Here is a 22,724-nt window from a genome sequence, read left to right on the forward strand (position 1 = left end):
TTTTGATTCATGATAATGAAGACTGATAAAGGAGAACAGATTGATTTTTGTTTGGGCATAGGATTTATAGATATGATGAACAATTGAATAATTACTTAATCCCATATTTTATTATCCAGTTATTCTTATAATGATAAAAATGATAGTGTTAACATCATATATTCCTACTGATTAATTACTTGAGGAAAAAAATCAACCTTTTAAGCAAATGTTTATACATGAATTTATTGTAGCAGATATATTTGGATCCATTTCTACATGCGACAGTGGCTTCCAGGTGTGGGAATCAAAGCGAAATAAAATAAGTTTACATTATAAAAGCTCTCTTCAGTTTAGAAAGCAAAGAAAATAGAATGGATATTCTGGAAAGAAAGGTAAGATTATTGTTATCTTCTTCATGTCCTGCTTTTTCTACTCTAAGATACCTCTTCTCAACATAACATTAATCTAAGCTAGAATCAGAACTTGAACTCATACCTGCAGTAATTTAAAAAAAATTCTTCTTTTTCTCTGTAAGATAAATGTGACTTAGCACAAAGAGCGCCTCATTTAGCAATAGTATATTTGGATTTAAATCTTCTCTCTGCCTTAACACCTCTTACAGTGCACATATTATCTCCAGGCAGTAGATGATAGCATTCTTCGTGTCTAGAATATCTAGCAAAGTTACGCATAAGAGAAATACTAGAGAGACAATTATGTTCAAATGAACATCAAATAAAACCAGAGCAAAAGATACAGAAAGCCCAATCTTAATTAAATATGCATCATATGATGATGCTTTAGAAATTATTTTAGATTTGTGTTTAACTTTAAGCCTCTTTATTTTCATATCCACTAAAAGAAGTGATGAAACATTGATTATGAATATTTCCTTCCTAACTCATTTTATTGACATTATCAATATTTTCTTTATCAAAGCAGTTGTTTTTAATTGTAGTGAATAATACAAAGTACGCTGGTCAAAGTTCAGCCCAAGCTACTATAAATGGTTGAGATAGTCAAGGAAGAGCTCTTTGCTTTGTGAACTTCACGCACTTGGTTTAAGCCCAGGTTTTGTTAGAGCAGGAGCTGATCATGAAGACTGTGCAAGGTTTATGTGTCCTTTTCATGCTTAACCTGTGTTTCCTCGACTCTGGAAGGACTGGGAAAGTACTTGTATGGCCCATGGATTTTAGTCATTGGATTAATTTGAAAGTCATTCTGGAAGAACTCCATCTTCGTGGGCATGAAATAACCATCCTGGTACCTTCACCCAGCCTTATGATGGATCATACCAAGATTCCCTTTAATGTAGAGGTCCTTCAACTTTCAGTAACTAAAGAAGTTCTCATGGAAGAGTTCAATACTGATCTCTATTCAGTTATTTTTGAACTGCCAAGACTTTCATGGTGGGAGATGCTAACAAAACTGGCAGAAATGAACGAGAGATTTTTCAGGACACTCAAAAGAGTATGTGACAGTGCTATCACAAATAAGGAGTTACTCAGCAGGCTACAGGCAGCTAAGTTTGATATCTGCATTTCTGATCCTTTAAGTTTTTGTGGGGAGTTGTTGGCTGAGCTTCTCAATATTCCATTTATATACTCTTTTCGGTTTTCTGAGGGGAATGTCATTGAAAGACTGTGTGGTGGACTTCCCACCCCTTCTTCATATGTTCCTGGCAGCACAACAGGACTGACAGACAACATGACTTTTGTACAGAGGCTGGAGAACTGGTTATTTTACACAATGAATGATATGATGTTTTTATATTTTCTTTTTCCAGAATGGGATGACTATTATAGCAAGGTTTTAGGTAAGAAAAATCTGCTTGCAATACGGATTCTTATTTCACATGTAAAATGTAAATATTTATCTGAGTGTATACAAACTTTAAAAAGGCAGTTTTAAGTGAGGACCCAAATTCCTGTGGGTCTTGGAGTAGCGAAATTGTGACTAAGCAGTGTCTTAGTTGTTGCAAGTGGAAAAAATATGATTCTTTTGTTTGTTTGTTTTAGATGATTTAATACTTACAACATATCACAGAAAGAATATTCTTTATGTTTATACATAAATCCTACTTGCTGCTACTAATTTTTTTGAGTATCTGGAAAACCCCCATCTAACAGTGTGCTTTATTTCCAACACCTTGGACTTTTTCTCTCCCGTTTACTTCTCTTATACACTCTGTTTTCTTTCTGATTAACTTGCTATTTCTTAGGCTTTCTGTTTGCATCCTATCTAGGCTTAGTTTCACGTTTGCAGGGCTTGTCATATGGTGAGCACAAAACTAGAAAATAAATATATCTTGGTTTCATCTGCTCTTTTCTCCCAAAGAGGAAAAAAATGGAAGATATTTCTGTGAATGACCTTGTTTCCAGATTTTTTAACTTATCTCACTCTTTTGTTGTTCTGGCTCTACTCAAACATGCAACAAATATGAACTAATGAGCTTTAACCTCAAGTGTAATGTGTCTCATTATTTCAGCAAGTATGTTTACTCTTTCCTTTTGCATAATTGGGTATTTTATTTAAAAAAATTGTTCATATAGTTGTGTTAAGAATGATGCTGCATAAGATATTATTTATCTTTGAGGAAGCAGTACCCTGATTACATTATTTAGAGGGGTTTTTTGAGATATAATTGACATAAAACATTACATTAATTTCAGGTGTACAACATAGTGATTTAATATTTGCATATATTGTGAAACGATCACTGCAATAAGTCTAGTTAACGTGCATCAACCAGAGTTACAATATTTTTTTCTTGAGATGAGGACTTTTAAGATCAACTTTCTTAGCCACTTTCAAGTAGTGACCATGCTGTACATTACATCCCCAGGACTTACCTATTTTAGAAATGAAAGTTTGTATCTTTTGAACAACTTCATCTTGTGCTAAGACTCCAACCCCTACATCTGACAACCACCAATCTCTTCTCTGTATCTATCAGTTTGGGTGGTTTATATTGTTTTTTTTTAGACTCCACACACAAGTGATATCAAACAGTAATTGTCTTTCTGTTTCTTACTTACTGCACTTAACATAATTCCATCAAGGTTCACCCATATTGAGGTAAAAGGCAGGATTTCCTTTTGGCTCATGGCAGAATAACATTCCACTATGTATATATATATATATATATATATATATATATATATATATACACACACACACACACACACACTCACATATATATAAGGTATTAGAGGTATATATATAATATCTTATATAAATAATATATTATATAAATGTAATACTAGACATAATATAAATATTCTATATATAATTATATAGAATATACATATTATATATATATAACCACATTTTCTTTATCTATTCATCCATCAGTGTACACTTAAGTTGTTTCCTTATCATAGTTATTCTCTTTTCTTTGGATATATACCCAGAAATGGAATCACTGGATCATATGGTAGTTCTTTGTTTAATTATATGCAGAAGCTCCATACTGTTTTCCACAGTGGTTGCACCAATTTACATTCCCACCGACACTGCATAAGGGTTTCTTTATCTTCTCATTCTTCTCATCATTTGTTATCTTTTGTCTTTTTAATGATAGCCATCCTAACAGGTGTGAGGTGATATCTCATTGTGGTTTTGGTTTGCTTTTTGCTGACGATTAGTAATTTCAGAATCTTTTCATGTACTTGCTGGTCATTTGAATATCTTCTTTGGATAAATATCTATTCAGATCTTTTTCTCATCTTTCATTTGGATTACTTTTTTATTTGCTGTTTAGTTGTATGAGTTTCTTATATTTTGGATATTAAATACTTATCAGATATGTGGTTTGCAAATATTTTCTCCCATTTCCTAGGTTGTCTTTTCATTTTGTTGATCGTTTGTTTTGGTATGCAGAACCTTTATAGTTTGATGTAGTCCCATTTGTTGATTTTTAATTTTTCTTTCTTCTGCTTTATGCAACATATCCAAATAATTATTGTCAAGAGTGACATCAAGAAGGCTTTTCCCTATATTTACTTCTAGGTGTTGTATAGTTTCAAGTCTTACATTTGAGTCTTTAATCTATTTTGAATTAATTTTTGTGAGTGGAATAAGATTGGGTCTAGTTTCATTCTTTTGCATCTGATATCCAATTTTCCCAGCACTATTTACTGAAGAGATTATTTTTTCCATTGAGTATTCTTGGTTTACTTGTGAATTATTAGTTAACTGTATATACATGCATTTATTTGGGGGCTCTGGATTCTGTTCCATTGGACTGTGTCTGTTTTTATGCCAGTATCATATGGTTTCGATTACTATATCTTTACAACATAGCTGAAATCAGGAAGTGTGATTCCTTCAGCTTTATTATTCTTTCTCAATCTGGCTCTGGCAATTCAGAGTCTTTTGTGGTTTCTTATGAATTTTAGGATTATTTTCCTTGTTACTATTTAACAAAGTATCTCTAATACCTTATCATTACTAAAGTTTAAGTGTATTCTTAAAAAATATTAAAGAGCCAGCCCTGATTGCCTAGTGGTTAAAGCTCAGTGCACTGTGCTTCGCTGGCCCAGGTTCTGTTCCTGGCTTGGAACCACACCACTCATCTGGCAGGAGCCATGTTACGTTGGTGGCTCACAAAGAAGAACTAGCAGGTCTTGCAACTAGAACATACCACTGTCTACTGGGGCTTTAGGGAGGAAAAAAAAGAGGAAGACTGTGAACAGATGTTAGTTCAGGGCGAATCCTTCCCAGAAAGAAAACAAATACATCAAATTTTCCTTTATACTTGTGATCTCTTAAAAGAAGCAACATCCTTTTTCCTTTTTCCTGGTATCTGTTCTAAATTTTTTATGAGAAACTATTTCCTCACCAACTCACAAAATCTATGAGTGTTTGTAATGAAGTATGCTGCCTACCAAGATCCCAGATGTTAAGGGAGGCATATGGCCTATTGAAGGCCAAAACATTGCATTGAGACTTTTTCTGGATTTTCTGTGACGGAAGCAGGTACTTATTTCTTCTAGACTTGACCCTAAAAAAAAATGTGGGCAGAAATTCTTGCACCCATCACTTATGCATGGTCAGAGTTCAAGCAGCAAAGGAAAAACTGAGAAAAGATAACAGAATTTCATCTTGGAGACATTTTCTGAGTCAAGGATTAGGCTGTGGCTCTTCTACCACTGGATCTAAATTGTTTATTTACTTCTGATTCCAGCAGTTTCATAGTCACTTTGGGAACCTCTTACATAGTGAAGCATTAATGATAGGATATGACTCTGTCTCTGAGTCTTTCCTCACTCTTAGGACCCTATAAATATTCTTTCTAAGAATATATCAATAATCTAGGACAAAGGAAGTCTTGATAAACAGAAGGAAAACATTTATTTTAACTCTCATAAGTTTAAAAATGCTTTTAGCTATAGATTATCATTTGGCTATTGAGAATTTAGGATCTTCATTTTATAATGTGTTCTAGTATATTTTCCAAATTTTTAAAAATATAACTCACAACTCTTATAGAATTAGTAAGAGAAACATACTATAGATAAATTCAAATCATCCAGGAGGGAATCATTAAGATCGCAAATCTGGTTCAAAAAATATTTGGAGAAACTATTTATAAACACTTTGGGGATAAAACAGTAATGTTAAGATAATACTGCTAGGTTAGAAACAATACTGGTTAATGTCTTACAGGGCCATAAAATTATTGTTTTGGGTGTGATCTTTTCTACCAGACAGAAATATTCAAGTTAACACTTAATGTCATTGTATTTAGACTCAAAAGTCCATGGTAAATCAGTAATAAATAACAAAGTAAAACATAGGCACATTCTCCTAAAGAATTAAGTAATCCTTCATTCGTTATTCCACTATAACCCAGTATGCTATCAAAAGAGCATGCTGTAGTTTCTTTTGATTTCCAAATTTGGAACATTTTCTTGTAATCTCTATGAAAATCCATTGTTCTTCCCTCTTCTTGTACTCTATTGTCTTCATTTCAATAAGGTGCATTAAGCACACTAGATTATTATCTAAGGAGGAGAGATTTAACAGGAAAAAGATATTATCTTTTTATGAAAGAGAGTGAATCAACCATATGACTCTGTAATTTTACTCCTAGGTATATATCAAAGATAAGTGAAAATATATGTACATGTATACTCATAGGAGCATTATTCATAGTAGCCAAAAAATGGAAGCAACCCAAATGTTCACTAACTGATGTATGGCTAAACAAAATGAAGTATATCCATACAAAGAAATATTATTCAGAAATAAAAAGTAATGAAGCACTAGGGCAGGCCCAGGAGCATAGAAGTTAAGCTCAGCCATGCTGCTTCAGCTGCCTGGAGTTCACTGGATCTGATCCTGGATGTAGACCATCACTCTGCCTATCGTGCCATGCTATAGCAGGCATCCCACATATAAAATGCAGGAAGATGGGCACAGATGTCAGCTCAGGGCCAATCTTCCTCAGCAAAAAGAGAAGGACCAGTGGAGGATAGGATAGGAGTAGCTCAGGACTAATCTTCCTCAAAAGAAAAGAACAAAACAGTAACACAGTGCTGATATTTACTACAACATGGATGAACTTTAAAAATCTTAGACTAAGTGAAAGAAGGTAGCACATAAGACCATATAGTGTATGATTTCATTTATATGAAATGAAATAAGATTATTTTGGAATAGGCAAATAGCAAAAGAAAGTAGATTACTGCTTTTCAGGTGCTGGGAAAAGGGAGAAATAGAGAATGACTGTCAATGGATATGGGATTTCTTCTGGGAGTAATGAAAATATTCTAAAATTAAATAGTAGTGATGGCTACATAGCTTTGCAAACATACTAAAAATTACTCAACTGTGTATTTAAAAGGAAGACGTGTGTGGTATATAAATTATATCTTAATAAAAATTCCATAAAAATGTTCTGCATATAAAACTGGGAATTGCATACCATTGTAATTCCCTGATTCAAACTCATAAAGTATTGATATTTGCTTGTGATGTCTTATACAGATAAAATGTGCTGGTCCGTTCAAAATCCCTCATATATTCTGATCAAAACCTCAGTGCATTTAGGGGGCCACCTGGTGGTGCGGCGCTTAAGTTAGCACGTTCCACTTCTGCAGCCCCGGGTTCACCACTTGTGATCCCGGATGAGGACATGGCACTGGTTGGCAAGCCATGCTGTGGCAGGCGTCCCACATAAAATAGAGGACGATGGGCATGGACTTTAGCTAAGGGTGAGTCTTCCTCAGCAAAAAGAGGAGGATTGGCAGCAGATGTTAGCTCAGGGCTAATTTTCCTTAAAAAAAAACAAAACAACACAAACTTTAGTGCATTTAGGACATCAAGGAGAATATGCAAAAAGCCGTAATATAAAAAACCATGTAGTAGTTATATTTCCTTATTTCGGGAATACTGAATGGATATTTCGAATGACACCAAACCTCTGGATAAGCTTTCATGTACCATAGTAACTAAATGGAATTTTAAAAAGAGGCTCTGTCTCCAAACTACAGGAAAAAGATTTAATTCAGAGTCACTAATTTGAGTTCTCTTTCTGTTAATGTTTAATGGCTGCCTCTTCAGTTGAAAGGTAACCGTTTTGTACTGTGTGCCAACTAAAAGTGTCAGAATAGCAAATATTTTGCCCCCAGATTGTTATGCAGTGCTATATCTTCACCAAAGAGGACAAAGTCTTGTGAAACAGGAGCTTTCATTTTGCATAGCAAAGTAGATAATCACCTTTTAAAAATTTATTAAAAGATTTCCATTCCTGGTAGGATGTAATTAATTATGGAAGCACACTTGAAAACATTAGAAAAAGATGGGAAAATTACAAAGGTCATTTTTCAAAGATATCAAGTCTTTCGGAGAAACAAGGGTGAGATAAATTGGAATTCCAGAAGTGGAGGAGACACTGCCATTGTGAGCTGAGGATCACTGCCTGAGATCCCTGTTCCTGCTGGGAGCATTTGCCAAATCTGAGCAGGGACTAGGGCTCAGGCTTAGCACAAGCAGAGAGACTGTATTGTCTGCAGGCTTTTGCCTTGGTCTAGACTGAAATCCTTGTTTGGTTATTCATAATCTCACTATGGTATAGTCTTGGTTGAGGGAAGGCCAGTTGATTTCACATGTGTTACATAGGACTAAAATTGGTTCTTTAAGAATTTTCTTAGAAAATTGGATAGTAAAATATTTTCCACTTACTCTATCTTTGCTTTTCCCCTATCATCCTTCATTTTTCTTCAGGAAAACCCACCACGTTATGTGAGATTATGGGGAAAGCTGAAATGTGGTTGATTCGAACTTCCTGGGAATTTGAATTTCCTTACCCTTATTTACCTCACTTTGAATTTGCTGGAGGACTACACTGCAAGCCTGCAAAGCCCCTCCCTAAGGTAATTAAATGTCCTCATGTTTGCTTCCTCAAGTATTTGTCTTTTGGAATGATTTCTGGTTTCTTATTTATAATATTTAGCCATCAAAGTGAAAACTTGAACACAGGAATTAATGGTCATTATCCTCTTAGACTGTCATACTGCCATAGGTAACTTGTAACATTATCATGACAATAATTAGTGATATTCATCAAGTATGCCACATATTTGATAGGAATGAAATCCCTAGCCCTGAGTTAGTGGAATCATAAAGTATTCTCTGGGCAACGACTATGAACTAAAGTGTCATGGAGCACTTCCAGGCTCAACACTTAATTGTCAAGTCCAGAGACTCCAGAATTCTCTTTTCCTTTGTTATGTCAACAGGTTGTGTTCCAAATATTGGCTACTCTGCCAATCTTAATTCTCGATTAAAGAATATATGTAGGAAGTGCTGCTTAATAGATGGTATTATGGCATAAGAAAGAAATAAACTGTTCTTTTAATCGACTGAGATTATGTAGATGCATGTTATTTAGCATCTCCTCATCATAGAAATGAACAATAGTGAGGAAATTATAATAATTTGAGAATCCATCAAATAGAGATATGACGGTCTATCCAAAAATTTTTGGCAGAAGTTTAGTAATGATGAACTATTTGATTTGAATAGAGGAGAGTAATTAGATTAGAGAGAGAATGGGGAGATAGGTTAAGAAAAACCAAATGGGTAATACTGAGTATTCTTTGCTTCAAATTTAAGGGCAATGAAGGATCAATGCACGATTTTTAATCAGTAATGTGATATAGCTTACCCTGTCATAAATATTGGCTATTGAATTTTTTGGAATGGACCCAGGTTTAAAGCAGGGAAATGAGGTAATACAGTTGCAACAGTTACTGCATGAGATTACAGAGATACGAAGTATAGGATGTTAGTGATTATGAGCAGAAGTGCAGAGATTTAAAAGGCATTTACAAAGAAAGTCAATAGCATTTTTGACTGGCTGGAGGTGGATGTTAAGAGAGAGACTTCAAGAGTGAATGCTTTGCTGTATGTTTCTTTGTATGTCTTTCCTTTATTGTTTTTTTGCATGGGCATTTAAATTTTGACAAGTTAAATAATACTGGAAATCCATTCTACATTGTTCTAAACCATTGCTTCTGCTCAGAAATAGTCACTTAAATATTCTGGACCTTCTTCACATTATTTCATACTTTTGGATGAAAGATCTATACACTGCAAAGATTCAATTCTAAAAACATAGAAGTCACCAATTGGGACAGTGTTAGACTTACATATATGCATATTTGATATATTTTAATAATTCAAATATATTTGGAACCCTCCTATTGCATTATTATTGATCCAATAGCACCCTTATATGTATTTGTACATTTATGCATTTATTTGTTTCACCAACAGTGTCTCATGAAGAATCTATCTGATGTTTTTCGTATGACCTTTAAGAATACTCAGAAAGGGTCAGAATTGTATAGCATTTACCATGGAATCTTATTTCCCCTGTCTCCTCCTGCCAAACCACAGTAGGGCCTTGGGGACACTACAAAAACACAATCACAATCTTTATTCAAATAATGCACAGGCTTTTGTGCTCATGAAAAAATTGATTCCTGAGTCTATGATGGCAGTAAAGATTCTCTAATATGGTAAATTGTTTCATGACATTTAATTTTTTGAATAATTCATGTTAAATTTTGGTATCAGAATATTTCAGGATTTTCAATAACATTCCTAATTATAAAAATCTGATTAAGAACACTAAATCTACATGTTACATACAACCTCAAGAGGCAAAGTGAGTGTGCAAAGTAACCCACAGTGAGGGTGACAGTTAAAGTAATCATCAGGTTTGAGGCTTTAATAGACAGAAACATGATGGGAGAACCTGGTAAAACTTGAATCTTTCCACAAACAATAACCACATTTGTGTGCTGTGTTGGAGTTAGTGTACGTACAATGGAAAAATGACTAATAAGTGGGAGCCCTTTTGTTAACTGTATTTGTGCCTTAATCTCTATGCAGTAAATTAGTCTGGATCATTTTTTTAGACTCAACTGTCCATAGCTTCTGCTTCCTTTGAGTCAAAACCCTACAGATAACCAGGCAGCTATGTCAGAGTAATATCAATTTAAACATGAAAGAAGAAAACAGTATGCAAGGCCTGTCTTTGGAACAGGTTCTTTTCTTTTTAAACTTTTAATCTCATCTACAGAAGAAGTAGGGAAAGAGCCACACTAACCCATGTCTATGTGTTCTTATCACGCTCAATAAAGTAATCTCCTAGTAAATGTGACCCAATCAGGGTTCTGAAGAAAGACTCAAACAGACCTTCACCTCTTCCTTCTAAGGAAAAAAATAGGAAAAGGTCGGGAAGAAGAGGGAAAAATTCCCCTCCCACTAAAGCATGATAAAAAATGTCAATTTAATTTTGAATGCTAAAACATATGTTTGTGGAAATATGGAATTTATGTATTGTTTTCATTTGCTTTGTTTGAACCTCAGGTCCTCAGAATGTGTTAATCGTAATCTCAACTCACCCCATTCCATAATCAGCGCGTATCCTCTTCTCTTCCATTACTCGACAACCAGTAGACACCTAGTCAAGTGTGCATAATATTTGTGCTCTCATTCCAATTTACAGAAACATCTGGATCTTTGAACAACAGATAGCATTGATTTGAGTTTAATTATGTAAATGGAGTTATGCTATAGCTCAAGTTTTCTTTCTTTTATTACTTTATTTTTTAATATGTGTCCAAGTTTCTATTTCTAAATATATTTCATTTATTCTGACGGTTGCGGAGAATTTTGCTGTATGTATTTACCATATTTTGTGTGTTTATTTCATAAAGGACAATTAGTTGTCTCCAGCTCTATCCTGCAACAAAGAATATTGTGAAGAAAAATTTGAAACGTATTTCTTTATGGACGTTTACATAAATTTGTGTTATATATCCAATAGTGGGATTGTAGGGTCATGGGGTACACGCATGCTTTATTTCATTGTGCACTTAATCTTACTGAAAATCTGTACAAATATATAGTTTCATCAGGAACGCTTAAATGGTCCCATCTTCCACATCGTATCTAGCCCTCAATAGTATTCTATTTTCTAATATGTGTCAGTTTAATAAAGGTAAAGTGGTATCATATTGGTATATTTTATTGGTAATCTCAATTAACAGCAAAGTTGAACATCTTTTCAGAAACTTACCAGTTATTCTCATTTTCTCCTTGTTAAAGTTACATACTTGGTATATTTTTCTTTTGGATAACCTCCTTTTATTTTTTTGTCAAGCAATACAAATTTTTTCCATAATCTAGAATATCTGGGTATTAATCCTTATTTTAGCCATTGCAAATATCTTCATTTATGAATTCGTATATCTGTTAACATTATCCCTTATTTCCTTCTTTCAGGGATACATAAAGTACTAAATTTGATGCAATCAATTCCATCCTTTTCTACCTTATGGTTTGTAATTTTCAAAGTCTCATTTAAAATATTTTCTCAATTCTATGATTATAAAGCTCCTCTTTTATATTTTATTTGAAAAGTTATAATATTTTACTTTAATATGGATTCTTTTAATCCATTTAAATTTTATACTAAGGTATAATATGAGGTAAGGATTCACTTTTCTCTTTTGTCTAGGTAGTGAATATATTTTTATAGCACCACCTAATAGTAAATAATCTACTCAGTGTGAATTTTTCTTTCTGATTGTATCAATGTCTTGTGATATCGCCTTTATATATAGCAGGCTTTTACATACTCATTCTTCTTTTTCTGGTCTCACTGTTTTGTTGTGTTGTTCACTTTGTCTGTTAGGTTAGTTGCACTCATTTTGTATTATTTATTATTATCTGGTTTAAGAAGCTCCCAATATTTCCTTTTCTTTTTCAAAAAGTTAATTAATTATTTATAAAAAGAGTATTCTATATAAATTTAAAAATATTTGTCAATTTCTCAAGAAAACTATATCATAATGGAAAATTAATTTTAAAAGATTGATAGCTTTTACGTATTGAGTCACTCCATCTACAACCACAATGTGATGGTTAATTTTATGTGTCAACTTGTCTTGGCTTGTACCCAGATATTTAGTCAAAAATTTCTGGATGTTCCTCCACAGTTGTTTTTGGATGGGATTAACATTCAAATAGTGGACTTTGAGTAAAGCAAATTGCTGTCCATTATGTGCGTGAGCCTCACTCAGTTAGATGAAAGAATGAATAAAACAAAAGACTTACTTCTCCCAAGTAAAAGCAAAGTCTGACAGCAGAAGGCCTTCACACTTGAACAACATTGGCTCTTCTCAGGATCTCCAGCCTGATGGCCTACCATGCAGATTTTGGAATTGTCAGGCTCCATAATCTCATGAGCCCTTTCCTTAAAATAAATCTGTCTCTACAGATAGATAGATAGATAGATAGATAGATAGATAGATTGATTGATATAGATACATAGATACAGATACACATCTTATTCATTGTGTTTCTCTGGAGAACACTAATACACACAATACATCTATCTATTAGGGTCTTTTTCTATCTCATTTACTAGAATTTGAAACTTCTTTCAATGAAAGCACATGTGTTACTACTCTTAAACAGTTTATATTTTCAATTACTACAGTGAAAGATGATTCATTTTAAAAGTTCAGGTTGGATATTGCTATTGTGAAGAAATATTTTTTGTGTAATGATTATGAATATGACCAACTATTATTTATAATGATTTGGTTATTGGTTATCTCTGTTTCCCCAATATTGTCATTTACATGTTTACAAAATTTATGTCTTCTCCTTTAGATCCTCACACATTTTTTTCTTGTCTTATTTGGTTCTTTTAGTTTGATTAGTACTTAATCATAGGGTGAAAAGATTTCTTTTTACTTCAACATGATTAAATATGCTATTTTTATTTTGAATGAAAAGCTGTACATTTCCATATTACTGTTCTCTCCAGAGCATGCATTACAGGTGTTTCTATATTACTTATTTGGTCAGAAAGTTGTAAGGCTACCTCATTCCTAGATGTGTTTGGGGAAGCTTATATAAAGTATGAATGGAACCAAAATAAAAGAAAATTTAAAAAACAGTAAAACAAAGTAAATAAACCATTAGCATGTCATTATGCTGACTGACACAGCATAAAAGTTAAGGACAATCTTCACATTATCCAAGACTAAATATGATTTGAGGAACCAGAGCTATCTGTCTTAGAGTGCCACTCAAATCTTCTCCATTTGGAGCATTGTGGAGAGGATGTTAGAAGGCAGTAGAGAGTATTAGATATGGTCATTGGCTTTACAATCTACAAGCTTAATTTAGAAATTTGGTTCTGCCAATGCTGTGTAGCCTTGAACAAAATACTTAATGTCTCTGAGACAGCTTTCTCATCTGCATATGTATACATATCTCTTCAGATCATCATATACTTAAGCTAAATGAGACCTGTAAAGAGCTGAGCACCTTGCAGAAGATAACAAGTAATCAAAAATTTGTTAAAACAAACACACACACAAACACACCTCAGAAATGTTTAGAACAATCTGGATGGAAACCTTCAATTTAAATCATTTTAATTTGCCTAATAACCAGTGATTTCAGGTCATATTTCATACTGTAAAATGGTTTATGTATGAAAAGTCAGAACCGTTTAATAATTCAGACACATTGAGAAAAGTGTGTGACTGTTTTATTCTTCAAACTCTGGACTTTCATATTACAAAGACTGTTTTCTTTACAGGAGTTAGAAGAGTTTGTCCAGAGTTCAGGCAAAGATGGAGTTGTGGTATTTACTCTGGGGTCAATGATCCAAAACCTCACAGAAGAAAAGTCTAGCATGATTGCATCAGCCCTCGCCCAGATTCCACAGAAGGTCAGATAATCTTATTCTTTGAAGGGTAGCTATTTTTAAATCCTTGAAAGTGTACTTTACAAATGTAGAAAAAGCTATTGGTACTGTTATTGTCAATTTAACTGAGCCTTAAAGAAATATTGGATGTTAGAAGAGATTAGCTAAAAAAATTTGACTGCTCTCTTGCTTTAAAACTGGCATTACTTTCAGGCAAGCATTTTGCAGTATTTACTTTAAATAATGAACTAAAACTAAATCATTCACTGGTCTTAAACAATCTGTCAACTTTATGGGTAGGTTTTAAGACTTCCATGTAAGCTAATCCTGTTTTGTGGTGTTTCTTTGTTTTTTAAATCTGAGGCATGCATATCAGGTACAACTAACATAAAGGAAAAGATATACAAAAACACGACCTCAATACACAATGTCCCTTGGGACTATATTTCCTTATAATTTATGGTTTTGGATCAGACCCAGGTTGCACCTGGAACTGACAGCTACGATCCTGGAGTACTTCTAAATAATGATTCTTCTATTTAAACAGTAAAAATTGTTAGTAATATAGTAAAAGATTTGTGCAGTTCACTCTATGATGTTACTACAAAATGTGATGTTATTTATTAACATCATTCTAAATTATAATTGAGTAACGTTGTTTTTATACTGCCAGGAATATTTTTCCTCTCTAGCTTTAGATAAAATAGACAAATAAAAGTCATATTAACTTCTAAATGATCATAACAATACTTGTATTTATAACCAAATTTCTTTGAAAAGTCGTTTGTGGCAGCAGTATGCATTTAAATATTTAATCTAAAATGATCATCCTAAAAATATTGATTTTTATATTCCATTAAAATAAAATGCTTAACAGTGACATCAGGATGGTGTAGAAAGCACCAAGGATATGCATTTTAACCTAAAACAATTGTGCTGGCAGAAACTCTCTGAAGTCACTATACTGGAACTCTGAAGTCCATCAGAGCACTCACAACTTCCAGGGTAAAGCTTGGCTGGTACACAGCGATTAATTAAAATTCGTCAATTTCAATCTTTAGCAGAGCAGCAGCCTAATCCTCCATCTTCCAGACCCCTGTCAGGTAAAATGTCTGTATTTCCGGTACAACTCTGTACAGCCAGAGTTGGCAATAATGACCATATCCTCCAGACATTGGGCTTCTGTATTCTAATTCTTGACTGCTGGCTTAATCACCAAGGTAGAGGAATGAAATTTGGCCACGGTTGTTTCAACTCTCACTAGAAAAAGCAAGTTTCAGGAGATTTGAAGGAGCAATACTTTTTTTTTTTTTTTCATTTATCCATTTTCTCCACTTGGGAGAAATAGTCCACTTTAAAGCATCTGCACATAAAGTTGAATTTAGAAAGCCATGTGCATATCTAGAGAGAGATACAGAGAGGCTCAGAAAAGATTTGAGAACAGTTAAAGTCTCATGTCAGCTTGATTCTTGCAAAGAGACACCCTTCAACAACCGACAAAAAGAAAAACCACAAGGAAAGAAGAGAATCTGATTTTCAGGGTTAATACATTATGCGAATCAAATGTCCAGGTCTCTACAAAAATCACAGGGCATACAAAGAAGATGAAAACATGGCTCATTCAAAGGGTCAAAATAAATTGAGAGAAAGCATCCCTGAGGAATCTTAGAGGTTGGAATTACTAGAAAAAACTTTAGAACAATTATCTAAGGATGATCAAAGAACTAAAAGAAGATACTAATAAAGAGAAGACACAATGAAAGAACAAAATGAAAATATCAAAGAGACAGAAATTATAAAAAGAACAAAAACAAATCTGGAGCTGAGGATTACCATAGCTGAGATGAAAAATTCATCTCAGTGACTGAAAAGCAGATATGAATAGGTGGAAGAAAGAACTGGCAAACTTGAAGAAAGGATGATTGACATTATTGAGTCAGAGGCACAGAAAGAAAAATAATTGAAGAAAAGTGAACAAAGCCTAAGAGACTTGCGAGACATCATTAAGCAGAGAAAAACATATACTGTGGGAGCCCCAGAAAGAAAAAAAAGGGGCAAAATAATATTTGAAGTAATAATGGCTGCAACTTTCCCAAATTTCAAGGGAGAAATGAATCTATAAATCCAAGAAGATTAACAAACTTTAAGTAAGATAAACTCCCTCAACAAGACACATTATAATCAAGCTGTGGAATAGCAAAGACAATAAGAGAATCTTGAAAACAGCAAGAGAGAAGCCATTCATCACATACATGATCAATAAGATGATCAGCCAATTTCTCATGAGAAAACTTGGAGACCAGACGGCAGTTGGTTGATATTCTCAAAGTGGTGAAACTGAAAATTCTCAACTGAAGATCTTATATCATGCAAGAATTTCCTCAAGAATGAAGTATAAATTAAAACATTCCCAGGTAAACAACAGTTGGGGAGATCATTACCACTAGACCTGCCTTGCAAGAAATGAAAAAGGGAGTCTTTCAGGTTGAAATAAAAGGCTGCTAGACTGTAACACAAAACATAAGAACTAAAGATCTATAGTAAAGGTAACTACAAAGGTAATTATAAAAGGTACGATTACTGCACTTTTGAATATAACTCCACTTTTTTGTTGCTGTTTCTTTTTGGGATTTGTTCTTTTTTTTTTTTTTTTGAGGAAGATTAACCCTGAGATAACTACTGCCAATCCTCCTCTTTTTGCTGAGGAAGACAGACCATGAGCTAACATCCATACCCATCTTCCTCTACTTTATACATGGGACGCCTACCACAGCGTGGCTTTTGCCAAGCGGTGCCATGTCCGCACCTGGGATCCAAACCGGTGAAACCCAGGCCACCGAGAAGCAGAATGTGCAAACTTAACTACTGTTCCACCGGGCCAGCCGCTAACACCACGTTTTTACATTCTCACTGACTGAAAAGAGAAAGGCATAAAAACCATTATTAATTGACATTATTAGGAAAACAATGTATAAATACGTAATTTGTGACATCATTAACAGAAGGAGGGATGGCGATAAAAGGAGTAGAGTTTTTGTATGCTACTGAAGTTAAGAACCAGAGAGTCAAAGAATAAATCACAAGGACAATTAAAAAACACTTTAAAATCAATGAAAGTGGAACAGACTGAAACTGATGAGATGCAGTGAAAGTAGTTCTCAGAGGGCAATTTATAGCTGTAAATGCCTACACTGGAAAAGAAGAAAGATATGAAATCAATAGCCTAATTTATATCTTAAAGAATTAGAAAAAGAAGCCAAAATAAACCCAAAGCAAGCAGAACGAAGGAAATAATGAAGACTAGAGAAAAGACAAATAAAACACACAACAGAAAAACAATAGAGAAAATTAGTGAAACCAAAAGTTAGTTCTTGGGAAAGATCAACAAAATTATCAAACCTTTAACCAGAGTGGCAAAGAGAAAAAAGCAGATGTGAATGACTAAAATCAGTAGAACATGGAGAGAACACTGCTGACTTTACAGAGATAAAAAGGATTATAAGAAGGATATTATGAACAATTGTACTCCAAACAGTTAGACAACCTAGAGAAATAGATACATTCCTTGAAACGCATAAGTTTTTTAATCTGATTGGAGAAGAAATAGAACACATCAACAGACTTATAACAAAATAAGGGATTGAATTACTAATAAAAATCTCTCAACAAGGAAATGTCCTGAATCAGATGGTTTCACTGGTAAATTATATTAAACATTTAAAGAAGAATTAAAGAATTAAACTAACCCTTTTCAAAGTCCTCCAAAAATTTGTAGAAGAGGGAACACTTCCTAAATTTTTCTGTGAGGACCCTTTACCCAGATACAGATGCCAGATGAGGACTTCACAAGAAAATAAAATTACAGTACAAGGTCCCTTGTAAATATAGATGTAAAAAAACCTAAAAAATGTATTAGCACATCAAATCCAACAGAATACTGAAAGAAGTATTCACCATAATAAAATGCAATTTATCCCAGGAATTCAAGAGTGGATCAACATGTGAAATTAGTGTAACATATTACGTTAATAGAATGAAGTAAAAAAAATGATCATTTCCACTTACACACAAAAGCAACATTTGACAAAATCCAATATTCATTCTTGATAAGACTAGAAATAGAGCGAAAATTCCTCAATATGCTAAATGATATTTTTTAAAACCCACAGCTAACATCTTACTCTGTAGTGGAAACTAAAAGCTTTCCTCCTAATGTAAGGAAAGACACAAGGATGTCTGCTTTTCCTGTTGCTATTTAGCATTGGACCAGAAGTTATAGCTCAGGATATTACACAAGAAAAGAAATAAAAGGCATCCAAACTGGAAAAGAAAAGGTAAAACTTTTTCTATTTGCAGATATCAGAATTCTACTTCCAGAAAATCACCAAGAATCTGCAAAAAGCTACCAGAACCAGTAACCAAATTCAACAAAGTTGCAGGATACAGGATCCACATGCAAAAATCAGTTGTGCATATATGCACCATCAATGAACAATCTGAACATGAAATTAAGAAAGCAATTCCATTTAAAAGAACAACTAAATGAATTAAATGCTTAAGAATAAATCTAAACAAGAAGGTGAAATGTTTGTATGCTGAAAACTACAAAACAACATTACTTCAGGGAATTAAAAAAGACCTACATAAATGAAAAGCCATCACACATTCATGGATAGGAATACTTAACATGGGTAAGATGTCAACACTGAACAAAGAAATCTACAGACTCAATACAATGCCTATGAAAATTACAACAGAATTTTTGTAGAAATGGAAAATATAATCCTCCACATCATATGGAACTGCAAGAGCCACAAATAGAGAAAAAAAATCTTGAAAAAGAATAAATTAGATGACTCACACTTTCTATCTTTGAAATTTACTATGAAATTACAATAAGTTATACAGTGTAGTGCTGGCATATAAACAGATATATAAACCAATTGAATACAAGATAGAGTCAGAAATCAACCCTCACATATATAGTCAGTTGATTTTCAGCAAAGGTTTAAGACCCTTCAATGGAGAAAGAACAGTCTCTTCAAAATAGTGCTGGTTAAATCTTGATAGCCACATGCAAAAGAATGAAATTGGACCCTTAGTTTATTCTAGATACATAAATTAATTCAAAATGAACCAAAGACCTAAACAGTAGAGGTAAAACTATGAAACTGTCAAAAGAAAGTATTGGAGAAAAATCTTTCTCACATTGAGTTTGGCTATTATTTCACAGACAATGACACCAAAAGCACAGGCAAGAAAAGAAACAGCAGATAAACTGGACTTCAACTACTTGAGAGAACTTCTGTGCATCAAAAGATCCTATTAACATAGCAAAACACAGTGTCTACAGATTGTTAAAAATATTTGCAAATCATGTGTCTGATAAGGGATTAATGTCCACAATACATAAATAACTCCTATAACTCAACAACAACAAAAACCCTGTTAAAAAATGAGAATGAACTTGAATAGACATATGTTCATAGAAGATATACAAATGGTCAAGAAGTGCATAAAGAGAGACTCAACATCATTAATCATTAGGGAAATACAAATCAAAAGCACGATGAGATACCACTCCACACTCATTAGGATGATTATTTTCAAAAAATGGAAAATAACAAGTGTGAGTAGGATGTGGAGAAATTGCAACTGTTGGGCATTGCTGGTAGGAGTGAAAAATGATGCAGGCACTGTGGAAAACAGTTTTGCAGTTCCTTAAAACGTGAGAACATAGAACTACCTTATGATGCAATAACTCCAATTTTAGCTATATACAAAAGAATTGAAAGCATAAACTTGAATAAGTTTTTGTACACAATAATCATAAGAACATCATTCACGATAACCAAATGAATGGATAAACAAAATGTAGAATGTGCACACAATGCAATATTATTAAGTCTTAAAAAGGAAGGAAATTCGAATACATCGTAACATGGATGAACCATCAGGACACAATGCTGGGTCAAATAAACCAGTCAGAACAAGAAAAATACTGTATGATTTCACTTTTATGAGGTACCTGGAGTAATCACATTCTTAGAGACAGAAAGTAAAATAGATGTCATCAGGGACTGGAGCGTAGGGCAAGAGGGAGTTACTGTTTAATTAGGCAGTGTTTAAGTGTGGCATGATGAAAACTGTGGAGGTGTAGATAGTGGTGATAGTTACACAACATTGTGGATATAATTAATGCCACCAAATTGTATACTTGCAAGAGATTAAAATAACAAATATCATTATGCATATTTTTCCATAATAAAAAAAGACAATGCTTGCTTCTAGTTACTGCCAAATAAGTAAGAAAAGTTCAAAACACTAACAAATTCTTAAAGTGAATTTAAGTAACATCCTTCCCTTTGCTTCATAAAACTCCATTTAAAACTTCCCTTTACCAGAATGGCCTAGTAATACCAATATATAATTATTTCAGATACAGATTGTTTTGTTTTTCTCATCTGCCAAGTGAGAAATGTCCTATTGATGGCAGCCTATCTGTTAGGACTATTGCAAGCATTTGAAGGCTAGCTCCAGTTTCAAAGGTTTAAAAACACCAATTACTTATTTACTTAGGGCCTCAGTTTGCTCACCTTTTACATGGAAGCATTGAACTAGATTGATTCTAAGAACTGAATAATGTGACTCTGAAAATCTAATAAAGGAATTTATCATAACAGGTTCTCTGGAGATACACAGGAAAGAAACCAGATACATTAGGACCCAATACACAGCTATATGACTGGATTCCACAGAATGATCTTCTTGGTAAGATCAAAGAGAAGCAAAACTAAACAAAGTTGAATGAGGATTTAATCTGAATGATTACTCAACAATGGATATATACAACAAATTTGTATTCAAAACCAGCAAAAAAAAAAAAAAAAAACCCACTTCATGTCTTCTTTACATTTTTTTCTGAAGTTTCTTAAAGAAACAATTTTCCATGATACTTGCTAAGGACTGTAAGGCACACTTTGTTGAAGACCATCACTGAAGTGGACTTTTGCAGTGAGTCAGAGAGACTGGACTCAGCTCTGAGAACAAAAAGGAAAAGTAGGGATTTTATAGCCAAGGAACAGAGTAGCAGGGCAGATGGGAAGGGGAGGAGGTGTCACTGGATGGAAAATTACACTTGGGAAACCTCAAGGGCATGGGGAGACCCTGGCTAAACTGACCTACCCAGATTCTTGCTGAAGGCAGGTCAGGGTGATCAGACATCACCTGTGGTGTGCTGATGGATAAGGAAACTGATCAGATATAAATGGTGACCAGATATTGAGGCTGGGAGAGTCTTACTAAACTGACTTAGCTGGATTCTTGCTAAAATTAGACAAGGCAGAGACAACATACAGAAGCCCAAAATTCAGGGTCTAGTTGTAAGAAAGTTCAGAAGAGCCTGACTAGAGTTTGGTCAAGGAGAGTCTTTGTCAGGTTTCAACATGAATATGGAAGTTATAATTCTCCCATTTATGACACAATCTCTCCATCCTCAGAATCAGAGTCAGCACACCTTTAAATCAGGGTCTCATTAACTTTGACATAGAATATTGCAGTATCTCCTGAGTCTCTGTATCCATTTTCAACAACCTCTCTTCTCTCTTTCGCACTATAACTATTTGAAAATAAAATTCTGGTAATTCTAGTCATCATTTCTAATATTGTAAATGTCTCCATATTACTATAAAGTCAAGTGCAAAATTCCATTATCTTAAACAGAGTACTTCGTGAACTCGCCCTATCTTTCTAGCCTGTTAGTACAACGTTCTCCCATTGAAACCCTGCACATCCTGCTTCCCCTTCCCCATCCACACAAGAGTTTCATTTCTTCAATCTTTCCATTGTTTTTGTTAATGTATTCCTTACCCCCAGAAATTGTCGACCTGACAACTATTCTCCATCATTTAGACTCCACCGAAACCTTCTCACAGGTATATGGAATGGATTAATTGCTGGCATAACTAATTGCTGCTTTCTTTACAGTTTATAGGACTTTATATATGACCTCATAGCACAGAATTGTATAGAAGATGTTGCCTAATTGAATCAATGTTTGTACACCTACCATGATTTTCTGTTTCTGAAACTATCTCAAATTAGAATAATGGTATATTTTTTCCTGTTAGGTCATCCCCAAACCAGAGCTTTTATCACTCACTGTGGAACAAATGGAATCTATGAAGCTATTTACCACGGAGTACCAATGGTGGGAATTCCCGTATTCGGTGATCAGTTTGGCAATATTGCTCGTGTGAAGGCCAAAGGGGCAGCTGTTGAAGTAGACTTGCATGCGATGACCACTTCCGATCTGCTTAATGCTTTGAAGACAGTTATTAACAACCCGTCGTGAGTATAGAATATATTCTTTACTGAGAAGCATCTAGTGTTTTAAAAGAAATAAATTGTTTTATTCAACTTTATATTGGTTACTTTTAAATAATCACCAGCACATAATTAATATAAAATACAATTATCTTATGCCACTCAAATT

The 22,724-nt window shown here is 33.9% G+C and overlaps 1 protein-coding gene across 1 annotated transcript in view; it reads left to right on the top strand.

Annotated features, from left to right (window-relative positions):
* The first annotated feature begins 1,034 nt into the window (after nt 1–1,034).
* LOC106826094 (UDP-glucuronosyltransferase 2C1-like) overlaps nt 1,035–22,724 on the top strand; it is a 30,307-nt gene continuing 8,617 nt past the window's right edge. The window contains exons 1-5 of the mRNA XM_014833249.3: nt 1,035–1,798; nt 8,215–8,363; nt 14,123–14,254; nt 20,914–21,001; nt 22,360–22,579. Coding sequence (XP_014688735.3) covers nt 1,078–1,798; nt 8,215–8,363; nt 14,123–14,254; nt 20,914–21,001; nt 22,360–22,579 — 1,310 coding nt within the window. The 5' untranslated portion in view covers nt 1,035–1,077. The remainder of the gene's footprint in view (nt 1,799–8,214; nt 8,364–14,122; nt 14,255–20,913; nt 21,002–22,359; nt 22,580–22,724) is intronic.

The sequence above is a fragment of the Equus asinus genome, chromosome 3, assembly GCF_041296235.1.
Source record: "Equus asinus isolate D_3611 breed Donkey chromosome 3, EquAss-T2T_v2, whole genome shotgun sequence".
Classification (NCBI taxonomy): Eukaryota; Metazoa; Chordata; class Mammalia; order Perissodactyla; family Equidae; genus Equus; species Equus asinus.